This window comes from Convolutriloba macropyga, chromosome 8 (assembly GCF_964194025.1).
Source record: "Convolutriloba macropyga chromosome 8, txConMacr16.3, whole genome shotgun sequence".
Classification (NCBI taxonomy): domain Eukaryota; kingdom Metazoa; phylum Xenacoelomorpha; order Acoela; family Convolutidae; genus Convolutriloba; species Convolutriloba macropyga.
In genome coordinates this window covers 60,466,674-60,479,490 of record NC_134475.1, presented here as the reverse complement: position 1 = coordinate 60,479,490, position 12,817 = coordinate 60,466,674, and the positions used below count along the sequence as shown (strand labels likewise).

The 12,817-nt window shown below is 37.0% G+C and overlaps 1 protein-coding gene across 1 annotated transcript in view; it reads left to right on the top strand.

Annotated features, from left to right (window-relative positions):
• LOC142344236 (uncharacterized) overlaps positions 1–2,842 on the top strand; it is a 51,151-nt gene extending 48,309 nt beyond the window's left edge. The window contains exon 5 of the mRNA XM_075395787.1: positions 2,352–2,842. Within this exon, the coding sequence (XP_075251902.1) occupies positions 2,352–2,611 (260 nt within the window). The 3' untranslated portion in view covers positions 2,612–2,842. The remainder of the gene's footprint in view (positions 1–2,351) is intronic.
• The last annotated feature ends 9,975 nt before the right edge of the window (positions 2,843–12,817 follow it).

Below are 12,817 nucleotides of genomic sequence, written 5' to 3'. Positions count from 1 at the left end.
CTGGATGGCCAAAGTCTGGTCGATTGGGCTATACTTTTTTGATCTGGATCCACATGTTCGCAACCCAAGTCCGTTTATCTGGGGCCTCGTTACTGTCTTGGGCGAGGGAGATCATTCATGCTAAGTCATCCGGCAGCGTTATCGGGAACTCAATATTCTTTCGACAGAGTCAGGATGAAATACTCAAATGTGCCAAAATACCCAATCTATACCCAGTATTTCATCCCAAAGTCTGTCGAGAATAACTGCTCAGATTAGATAACTTATGGTTTATGTAAGTCCTGTTCATTTGGCTATGCCTGTGACTCTTGTTCTGAGACTATCACTACCAAAGATGAGATCAAACTATCCGCTTAAGTATGATCAAACATGCTGACAATAATAACTGCTAATTTGTAATCGGATTATGAAACAAAAAGATCAAAGGGAATAAATTGAGTGATATCGCATTGGGTAGTTTCATATCAAAACTAATTTTCTTGTTTATTTCTCACGTTAACCGAACTTATGGTTACAGCTAATGTCGAACTCATTTATTAATAGCCGCGAAGCGATAGCGGCTATTATTGGGGACATCGTGGTTTTTACAATTCAAAGAATATGAATTGTGTTAGGGCGCTCTTTTTTAAGTTTTTACACATTTTTCAATGACTTTGATATTACAAAACGGGATAAACAGGTGAAGCCCAGCGGGCATTAAGTTTCATTAGAGGCCCAAAATCGGCTCTAGTAGTCCTTCTAGTGCTCAAATGGTGCAGTTTTTTGTGATTTTTTGAGTTTTTTGTTTGATTAGTCTTAGGTTGAACTTTTTAAAAGTTGTTGATGGTCTTTTGCGAGATAAAATTACTTTTCAGAAATTTTTTATGAGCTATATATGTTTTGGGATTACAAGCACAAACACGTGAAATGATACTAAATTTTGCAATTTTTGCAGTTTTTCGAAAATTTTTTTTTGTCATTTTTCGAGTTTTTCCAGCCCCATAGGCCAGGGAATCTCCTTTAAGGTTTGATAATAGGGCACTGCATAGTATCTAGTAACTATGGATTGGTTTTCAACATTTTCATGTCTCGAATTTTAGCATTTTTTTATTAAAGCTGCAATTGTCAAGTTTTCCTCAATTTTTTATTTTTGTCCAGCCTCAAGGGCAAAAAAACCTATTCCACGATCTGAAAAAAGTTTCTGCATGGTTTTCTATTGTCAATGGAATTGTTTTCAACAATTTAACGTTTCGAATTTTAGAAGTTTTTGAAACAAGTTGCAATTTTTTCAAAGTTTGATTGTTTGTTATTACATAGAAATTTGATATTTTTTCTAAAAATTATTGCCTATCGATCTTTGAGCCATTGAATTTTCTAAGGCTTGGAGTTGGTTTACTGGATAGCATCTAGAGACAGAAATGATTCTGAAGATTTTAATTTCACGATTTTCAGCAACATTTCATTAAAATTTGCAATTGATTATTTTGTTAAATTTTTGGTCGTTTACTGAATTAATCGATCTTCAAGAGCCAATGAATTTTTTCAGGTCTTGCGGATATAATCCTAGACCGATTTCAGAGCTAATATTTGGTTTTGAGCATATATTTGAAATAGGCATATTTGAAGGAATCGAATTTTGACTTCGGGGTAAAAGCTTCAAGAGTTTTAGCAATAATTATATTTTTGTTTAGTTTGTTTGATTATTTTAGTTTCTCAACTTCTTGAGATGAATTTGTTTGTTTTGGCTGGCATGTTCAATTGATCTGCTGGTCAGGGAGAGTACTTCTAAGTTTTTCAATTCCTCGAATTGTATTTCGGACTTGTCCTGCTATGTTTTATAATTCTTTGTCTCCATCAATGATCCTTCCGACCTGACTTTTCGGAATTAATTTTTTCAGTTTCAGTGATTTCTACTGCTTTGGAGTTAAAATTTGTGTGCGTGACGTCATTTTTTCTGCTTTTAGGTCAATTGCGTGACTTGCCTCACTCAAAAAAATGACTTCTGAACCCGCTTAATGAACTTTAAGTTTTATGAACATTTACTAATTAAAGGTCAAAAGTGTGCATCTAAGTAGTGCCAAACGTATATGGCCTAATTCTTAAGTATTAGAATTTTGAGTTTTTGATTTCTAATATTAATTTTGAAAAAGTTCCATTAGGGCTTTTTCCTTATAGTGCGTATGTGTCTCATATAAATGACAGTCCGAATCTAACCTAAAAGTCTAGTGGTCTATAAAAGGACTGGTGGTCAATCTGTCTATCTTATTTCTTTAGTTGTTTCAAGTCATTGAAGGCCACAAGCGTCTATCGCGGCTATTTTCCGGCAATCTACCGGCTATGGCATGTAAATATTGATAGCTATTTTGTTTTAGTTATGTTTCTGCTGGTGGCAGTTGCGGTTATGACCGCGCAGTTCAACCAGCTTCGTTTATACGTTCTGGAAACATCGCCAGATGCAGTATTGGTCGAACACGACCCAGATCTCAGTTGGGCTACTGTTCTGGCTTGGATTGCGTGTGCCATATCTCTGACAGTCGTGGTAGTTCTAACTATGCTGATGAGAGTAAGAGCTGAGGAGCAAGAGAAGTCTTTTGATGTCAGTAAAGAAAACACAGATGAAAACCAAGTTTGACATCAAGAATTATACCTGACATATGAAGAGAAACTTTTGCAGATGAATGCAGAAAAGTGATCAAATCAACTCAATTTGCGACCCTCTGCATTTCTTTGCCGTTTTTTGATGTTTGGTTAACTGGATCATGAACTTTATCCTGTAAATTTATTGGAAAACGAGTGGCTTTGGGGTGATTTGATATGGCAAGACTTTATAAAATGATGTTTTTATATTTAAAATTTAGTGCAAGGCGCTTTTTGACGCGGAACTCTATTTGCCAAATGAAAACTAGCAAAAAGCAGGCTGGACATTTTCAGTTTATTTCAAAAGTATCTGAAGTCGGAGGCCCCATTGTTTGAACTGGCAATCAATAGCTATCAGTAAAAACTACTTCATAATAGCAGCAGACAAGTAGCGGTCATTGCTTGCTTTTCACGGGTATCAAGTCACTGTGTAGCTCTCTGGGAGCCTCAGTGTGCACCGACGGTGCTGAGAAGGCAGCTTTTCATGGTGGGAAGAGCAATTTTGTTAGCTTTGGAGCCCACTCTAATGTTATCCAGTCATGCGAGTCTCCCTAATCTTCGATTAACGAGCGAATTTTTTTTGATCGCTTGCGGACTTTTCATGGCAGTTGTTCAGTTTTAACTCCAATTTTTTCAGGCAAAGGTGTTTCTTAATTGTCTAAACGGGTAATGCTGTGTTTGAAAGAATTGTTGGGATTCGCAAGAAATTGTTACACCACTTTGAGATTCAAATTTCAGCTATTTAAATTAGTGACTGATACACCAAAAGATGTAATTGAAATTTTTCTTAGAATAATGGCCGCAAAGTTGCATTTTTAGTGTTTCTTTTCAAAAAATTGTATGATTTTTTAATTACTCTCAAACGAAGTTTGTAGCAAATTCATTAGCCATGTTGGCCTTTTTTAATGCGATTTTTTGCTTGACCAATTTTTCGTCTGATTTTTCGACCTTAAAAACGGCATAAACAGGTAGCGCCTAGTGAGCATTAAGTTTCATTAGAGGCCATTAGCCGCGTTTACTAGTGCTTCAAGTGTTTATTGTGACGAAGCTACTGGGAAGGCCTTAGTTTAGGGTTAAAAGATGGATTTTTAAGAGTTTTAAGCCCGAAATGTTGCCTGTTTTGTTTTTTCGTCGTGTTTTAGTTTTTTTTTGTTAGACCAGTCATAAATTGAGGCTGGTTAAAATTGAGAAAGCTCTTTTGCAAGACATAAGTACTTTTTTGGCCATTTTAAGAGCTATATGTTTTGGTAATCCAATCAAAAACGCATATTTATAAGTTTCAGTTTTTTCAATTTTTTGTCATTTTTGAATTTTCTTTCCTAAGTTTAAAGCAACCTCCTCTAGGGTTTGATAATATGTTACTGCATAGTTTTGTAATGGCAATGGAATGGTTTTCAACGTTTTAACCCAAAATGTTGCAATTCGTCGTACTTTTTTGTTATTTCACAATTTTTTTTCTAGGATCAGTCAAAATTGACTGGTTTAAGTTGATAGAGGTCTTTTGCAAGACCCAAGTTCTTTTTATGACCATTTCAAGAGCTACATGTTTTAGTAATCCAAACTAAAACGCAAATAATAATAAATTTCACATTTTCTAAGTTTTTTTGAAATTTTTTCGATTTTGGAGTTTTTTTAGCCCTAGGTGCCAAGAAACCTTCTCTAGGGTTTGATAATAGGTTGCTGAATTGTTTGTAAGGCTAGTGGTATTGGAACGTTTTTCAACATTTTCAACGAGTTTTAGCAATTTTTTCATTAAATATTTTCAATTTTAAGTGATTTTTTTTGTTCACCAAGCGCCCAGAGACCTCATCCATGGTTTGATAGTCTGATGGTCCAGAGTTATTAGAACTGATGGAATGGTTACTAATCCTTTAATAACTCAAGTTTTGGCAACTTTTTGATGGTTTTTATTTTCAATTTTTCGGAAAGTTATTCTAAAGTTTATGGATTGTTTAGCCAGTGAAACTGTTTAAGGCTTGAAATATTGGTACTGGATAGTTCCTATGTAAAATTAACAATTGTTTTAAAAAAAATTGTATTTTTTGTCCTTTTCTGAGTTTAAAGGATAAAATACCGGAAATATCTCCAACTATGCGATTTACTGAAACTGTTTTGAAGACCTTTGGTTATGATGTGAAGGGCGGTTCCTAGAAATTGATAACTCCACGCCAACCTCGCACACAATCCCCACCCTCCCACATTGTTCAGGACTTAAGGGCCCCGTGCAGCCAAGATGCGTGAGCCCCGCTGCACGCACCTTTTTGACAAGATTTGCAATTTCAATTTTTTGACATTTATTGTTATTATTCAAGTTATTCCAGTCCCATGTACCACAACACCTCCCTAATGCTTTCATATTAAGTTACTGAAAATTTATTGTTGGCCGTAGAAAAGTTTTCAACTTTTTAATATCTGAAATTTTCGCAATTTTTTGATAAAACTTGGAAATTTTTTTTTATTTATGTTTGTCGTTCAGGTTTCTCCAGTCTCACCAGTCAAGGATGCTCATCTAGCGTTTAATAATAGGTTATTGCATAGTTTCTAGATTCAATGTTATTTTTTCAAAAAATTTTGACATCACACAATTTTAAGCATTTTTTTGTAAATATTTGCAATTTAAAGTTTAATGGATTTTTTCATTTTCTTTTTCCGGCACGAGGCGCCCTCGGACTTCCTCCAAAGTTTGGTAATAAGCTGATTCAGAGTTGTTATAACTGATTATTAATTTTTTAAGAAATGATTTTTAATGTTTTAAGAACTCGAGTTTTAGCAATTTTTTGATAAAATTTATCTTCCAAACTTTTGGAAAATTACTATATTGTTACAAGTTTATGGATTTTATGAGCCAGTGAAGCTATCTAAGGCTTTAAATATTGGTACTCGATAGTCTCTTGTTGACGGTTTGGTAAGATTTTGTTAATATTTTCAATTGTTTTCAAAATGCTTGTATATTTTTGTCCTTTTCTGAGTTTAATTATCATAACTGGCCCACCGAAACTTTTCAAGTCTTGCAGCTGGGTTTTATGAGAGAGCTCCAGAGACAACAATGGCTTCGAATATTTTTTCACTGCGAAATCTGGAAACTTTTCTTCTAAATTTTGCTCTTCAGTTTTTGCTTTATGATGTAATTACTGACAAGTCTAGAGTACTAGAAGTGTCTCCCGCTATTCACTGAAACTGTTTTGAAGAAATATGGTTATGGTGTAAATGGTGGTTCTTAGAAATTGATAACATCACCCCAACTTCGCCCTCAATTCAGCCCCCAATTCCCACGCATGCACATTGTTCAGGACGTAAGGGCCCCGTGCTGCCTAAGGTCCCTTCTCACCGTTGCCCCCCGCCCCACTTTTGCACCACCCCGCACCCGCTGCAGCACAAGTTCCCTCCCCCTCCCCAATTCACTCACCTAACGCCCTTTCAATGAAGCTAAAGCTAGCATCACTAAACCGTGGCTAGCTTCTGACAGTTAGCCGGTCGTTTGAGAGCAATTTGCCCGACGTTAGTCGGTTGTTTTATAGAATATTATTCGAATTTGTCAATAATCTTGTTTCCTTTTCCTCGGTTTTCTCGTGAGACCATTTTGTTTGGTTGCCTGTCAGTTGGTATTACTTTGTTGCAAACTACCTGTATTACAATGTGCTTTGTCAATACTGTTTTTTGAGGAGCAACTATAAGTAAATTTCATCAAATACCATATTTTTGTCAGCTGATTTTCTTTAAAATATTTTTTTTATATGCTGGAAAGATGTGCATTTGGTCAGTGAGGATGGCGAATTTTCTACTTCGAGAGGTTTCCTGAATTCTTCCGGTTATATTTCTTTTGTTTTTGCGACTGACGTTCTTTTTTCTTTTCATTTTTACACAGCACAGCTGAAAAAGCTAATTTTTTGACTGACTTTCATCTCACAAAAAACGTTTTGCGCGCGTGAAGTCGTGTCTCTCTCTCTCTAGCAGAAGCTCTTAGATCATTTGTGTGATTAGTTTTAAATCAAGGGTCAATTAAATTAATACAATTCTTTTATCAAACTTTGATCTTTGATTCGGAATCAAAAGTTTTTGCTCATTAAAAGTTCAGATAAGGAAGTGTTTGTTTTGTTGAAGAATTCATTCTTCTCCACCGCTCTCTATAACATCAGCCTTGTTCTCCTCAAATTTCAGATTTCTTTTTCGAATCTTCATTGAACTCTTGAAAATTATTCATGTTCTCCCCGCTTGTTGGGTAAGACAATACCTATAAAAAGGAAGGGCCCCTCTCTTTGGGTGACACCTCTAAAATGACTCCACTCTTCCTGGAGTTCACAATGTTTGCCCAAAATAGAATTTGCCCAAAAACATTGTAAAAGTCTGGGTTACGGGACTCGTGCAAGCAGCATTGTAGCCGGTCCTCGTACGCTCACATTGGAAACCGACTGAGCCAATCTATCAAAAGCGATAGCATGTCTTTGCGACTGATAATTCCTACTGTCAGCTAACAGAGCTATGCGCATTAACGTTTAACGTTTTCTTGACAGTAACTGACAGACAGCCCAATGACTCAACAGCAAGAGGAACAAAAAATTCCTGGCTCAGAGCAGCTATTTTCGTGTTTTCCATACTTTTGCTCTTCTAGTGCTTCAATCGCGTAACCAGACTTCTCTGACGCATAATTTATAATGTTTGGTTGCAGTGGAGAAGTTACCGTGACGTCTTGAGCAGCTGGACGACCTGGTTTCCATGAGGGTAGAAATATGTCGCCAGGGCGAGAACTGTTTCCAACAATAAGGTTCCGTTTTTTTGATGACTGGGGACAAGTTAGCTGCTGAGCAAGCTGATATTGTCACAAATCCTGTCGTGCCATGAAATTGCATCCCCTCTTTCGTGACAGATGACGGCGTGGTCACCGAAACTGTCAAGGGTCCCAGACCTGCAGTAAGGGCATTTTCTTTCATCTTCATAAACTGCAACCCCTAGTTTGTACTTGACACTAATTTGAAATTCACTGGGACTGAGATGCAGACCAAAGGCAGGACCTGCAGGTGCCGCAAGCCATGCGCGGGATTGAGGCAGAGTGATCGCAGTCTCGCTTTCTTCCTGTTTGGCGACTGATTTCTTTGCAGCTCAGAAAACTTATTAGTATCTACAGCTTCTTGAATTTTCTTCTGTGTGTAGGAATTCAATTTGAAAGAATCAAGGCTTTTATAGGGAACTCTAAAAACTCCATTATCTGATACGTGCTGTTTTGTAATTTTCTGAACCAAATCATTAGAAGCTAACACTGAGCCCACATATGCGGCCGTGTATTGCTCTTGCGATTGTCGCACTCCGAGGCCAGAAATGTTTATCGGCAAGGTTGACTGCTTCCATTCATTGTCACAGGTGACAGTACCTATTATTCGATCTAATGCATCCCGTTGGCTGGAATCGAAGACTTTTAAAACATCGATCAGATCTCTTGTCGGCGTGTTAGTGCATAGAGAGTAGACTAACTTTGGTGTCCCTAAGCAAAAACGAAGTAAGCCGAGAGCACTCTGATGATCATCCAGATAACTCAAATTCTCCAAGAGCGACACAACCTTTTGAACACGTTTCTGCAAGCAAGAAGAAACGAATTCTGGTTATCAGACAGCGGCACCCAGTACTTTAAAATCATTGCCCGTAATGTAACTTCTCGATCAACTGATGGTAGATCTACGATTGACCAGAGTTCGCACTTGTGTTTCCTCAAATACAGACCCTTTTTTGGACCTTCATTGGCTAAGATATGAAGCGTTGTTCGGATTTGATCTTCGGAGCCTGCAACGAAACCATCGTATAATTACCAAGTGTGCTTGGTAAGATTTGAACCGCGTCTCATTTTTTTCTATAACAAGCCATAACGTCAATGAAAAGAGAAGTGGACCCAGAGGATCTCCCTATTGAACACCCGATTCACTTTGAAGACTGGCGTTACTATACAGTAGTGGAACATGCTGAGAGTAGCAAAAATTTGTGAAGGCTGCATTACCTGGTATGAAATTGCATGCTGCTTGCAGTAAGTGTTAGCACTTAACCAAATTAAAGGCATTTCGAAAATCAATCTGAAGCACTCCTGCTTTAGAGTTAGCGTTGAGGATCTTTTTGTAAGTGATTCTCGAAGAGTGGATGATTGCTTCCGCACCTCCGCTGACTCGAACACCTAGCTGAATGGAATCGAACAACTCAATTGCTTCTGATTTTGCTTCTTTCACTAAATATTTAGCAATAAGACGCTTCAGGATTTCACTGACAGCTATTGGTTGTACTCATTTCTTATTGGATAGAGCGGTGAGCGATGCGCTGCGGAGGGTTTTTGAAACAAATATAGAGAATTTACCCCTGCTTCCAGTATTTACAAACCTTATTGCTTTAAGGGCGAATTCAGAGTGGTCGGGAGCATTACACTCCTGCAATAGATGCTCTGGATACATCTTGGAAGGACCAGCTGCAGTGTACCTGCTAAAAGTTTTCAATTTTTCAAAAACTATGTTATCGCTAAATTGATACGCACTTGATGCTATATTATCAGGTTGGAGCAAGGTTGGAGGCAGTTCTTTGGGATGTAGTTCTCCTAGTGCATTCAAAGTAGCTCTGCTATTAGGCGCAAGTCCATCAAATGACAAGATTTTTGCGGCGAAACCAAATTGACCTCGCATTTATAGACTCTTAGCTCTGCTGGCTAATTCTTCTATTCCATTTGTGGGATTTTTCTTCGCTTGTTTCATAGACCAAGCTTCTGTCCAAATGTTTGCATATTCACCCACATGCAATCGATCGATGCGATTGGAGAGCCGCTGATCCTGATTTCTTTTATGCATCCTAGGATCAACCAGGATTCTGGTCAGCATTTGTGACCACTTAGCTCTAAATTTGACCGGAACGAAGCGACATGATGGATTAAGTTAACTTACTATTGCCTGTAAACAGGGCAGTTTTTTGTTCTCGTTCTGTACGGTTTGTTCAACGTTTTCAAAGAAATTGTCATCAAGCTGGTTTAGCTCACAGGACGCGAGGAGGAAGGAGTAGGTGAAGTTTATCCGAAACTTCTTTTGTTTTTGCGATTATTCAAATTATGTTTGTGCTTCGAATAGGCCCAAATTGATTTCGCATTGAACCACGAATCGTGCTCTGAGCCCCAACCACTATATCTAATTTTGGTTTCATGCCCCGAGTTTTCTAACACTTGCATCTTTATTGACAGTGTCGGGGATGAAAAGTATGGTTCCTGGTGTTGTGTGCAATTGCTCTCAGGTCTTGAAAGTTTTGCCACAAACCAGTATGTGCATCACTGATGGGGTCAGAGTCATCAGTGATGTCTCGTGAGCTTGCATTATCTTGAGACTGGATTTGCAAACGAACACTATCGTTCACAACAGTTTTTCTTAAATTGTAATTCCTTTTTCCCATGTTGGAAACTGTAATAATATCCGGGGGATTGCAAATTGTAAAAACGAATTGTTTTCCCGAACCGAAGGTTCTTATTTCGATAGCTTGAATTTTTCTCGTGTTGTTGTCGACCACTACTTTTTTGCCTAGGAATGTCTTGCCTAGGAGTTTTTAGGAAAAAAATTTTCTGAAGTGTTCTCCTCGTTTTGGCTATTTCTGTTGCAGAACTCGACTGCTTTTTTTGAAATGTCACAGAATCCGCTGGCGCCTAATAGCATCTATCTGTGGGGGCTACCGGCGGTATGACATTGAAGGGGGAGTTCAAGAACAATCTCACCGGGTTTTGAAGCTCGGTCCTTAACTTTTGAGGTAATTTACTTCAATCAGGTTGTTCCAATTTTGAACAAATTCAATTGCGATTATAGTTTTCATCAACTCAGCGACTTAATTTCAACGCACAAGCAAGAATAATCAGACTTCTTTGCATAAAATTTGCACCTTAACTTAAGTTTAATTTGGATAAGCTTAACGTCACAGAAACTTATATGTATGATAGGGAAAGTAGTAAGAAGAGCTGTTAAGGAATGGTATGGAACAAGTTTCGGTAAATTTTCTCAAATTTCTAATAGCTATGAAATTGTAGAAGATTGTAAATAGTAGTTACGGGCAAAATACGAGTCGAATTTTGCCGGTTTTTTGTAAAAGCGGTAAATTGAGCCCGAGCAATCTGCGCAACTTTGTTTATCCCCATTTTTAGGCAAGCATTTGTTTTGTAAGTCCAACAGCTTTATGATGAAAAATTAGTAGATTTCACGAACTCTTTTTTTGTCAATCTTCAGAATTTTAGGTTAATTAATTCTATCGACTCAATGAAATCATATAAATTTTAAAGAAAGTGTTAACCGTAATTTTTTTTAATAGCCACCGTCAGCCTCTCAACGGCTATTACTTAGGTGCTCTCTTTTTTCACAATTCAAGACTTGACTTGTAGTGGGGCGCTGTTTTTAAGACTCGAAGAGGCTTAATGTTTTTTTTGGTTAAGTGAGCGAGCAAGAAAACCTGAAATTCAGGGAGTGAGTAAAGTTTTCAAAAGTTGTTCCGGTGAACAAATTCGAGGAGCGCAGAAACGAAAGTGTTTGTTTTGATCATGCCTTCTTTTGAAACAGCGAGAAATGTTGGTGTGAAAAAATTTTACTCAAGCGAGCAAATTTCTTTGTTCACGTGCGGCTTTATCAAGCGTTTTTGTGTTTTTGAAACTTTTATCTTGTCTGGGAGGCTATTTCAGACTAAAGGTATAGTTTTAAGGTTGATTTGATAGCGTTTCGAAGGATTTGGTTATAAAATGGACCTTTACGCTAGTTTAATGGTTTTCAACTATTTTAAGGCTATTTTAGCGATTGTACTGTATTGTTTTTACTTGTCACTGAATATAAGCTTAATGCTTGTGGGTAGTTTCTGTTACAAATTAAATACTGATTTTTGGTACCAAGCAATTCATTTCTTTTAATTTTGACTAAAAAGTTGTTGAATTTTTAAATTTTCTAGGCTTTCGCATTTTTTTTTTCAATTAGAGATGTTTTGTGCTTGTTTCGGCGTGTCCGAATTTGTTTTCGGCTTGTCCCAATTTGTTAAATCTACTCGGTTACTTGAAATATTTCTTTCCTTTTGTTTTTGTACTTGTACAAATTGAAAAATTAGATGTTTATTTTTTTTGTTTAACTTTTCAGTTATATTTTTTTCTTTTTAGTTTAAGATAGTCTTCCCCTTTTTTTGATGCTCACTGCGGTCAGAAACTAGAAATTTGACAGGTTGTTTTTTGGTAAAGTTATTTTCGAGTCTTCCGGAATTCTTTCGGCTATGTTTTTTTAAGATCTGTTCACGCATTATCAGGATTTTGGAAGTGAAATTAGTGATTTTGGTCAATCAGAATCAGGAAGGGGAGCACAAAAATTGAGTGATTTTGAGGCGTGAAACATTTTTGCACTCGAATTTTAGAGAAGTGGGAAAATGGTGTTTGAAAAAAATCGCTTTCTCGCTAGTGGTTATTTGTACACACGCGGCATTTTGTCATTGATTTTTTTCTGTTTTTTTTTCGATTTTCATCTGATTTTTTTTCTAAATGGTTTTCCCAATTCATTCATAGTCCGTTGTAGTTCTAGTTTTTTTTAGTCAATAAAAATTCTCTGTATTTTTCGCCAGGACTTGTCCTGCTAGGTTGTTTTTCGTTTTACGTAAGTCACGATTTTCACGCTTGACTTCTGACTTACCTCAGTGACTCTTTCAACTGAATGGATTTTGAATTACGTAATGTAGTGAATACGGTCATTGTCAAACGTGGAAAGTAAAAAGAAATGGATAAACCGATAAAGCCCGGTCATTATTTCATAGTGCATAAGGCTTTGCATTAGGTTATCAAAGTTCATCAAAGCATTGATAGCTGACTTAATAGCCTTCAATTTGGAAGCTGAATTATGTGTAATTTTGGAATCTAACCGAATATGCAGAATTTACACACCATATAAGAACACTTTGACACTTATAAAAATTCTGGCAATTTATCTCTTTATTCTTTTTCTGTTTCAATCCCAATGTGCGTCAAGCGGGTCAGCGGCAGCTATTTTCCGGCAATTTGCCGGCTATGTTTAATTATGCTCTTCAAAAACAGGCTGCTAGCTAAATAATTTAGCTAGATAAGCGTTTAATTAACGGGCGTATTAGCTGTGGTTAGTTAATCACTAAAGCAGCAGTGACTCATCCATGTGATAATTTAGCTAGATAAGCGTTTAATTAACGGGCGTATTAGCGATGGTTATTTAATCAC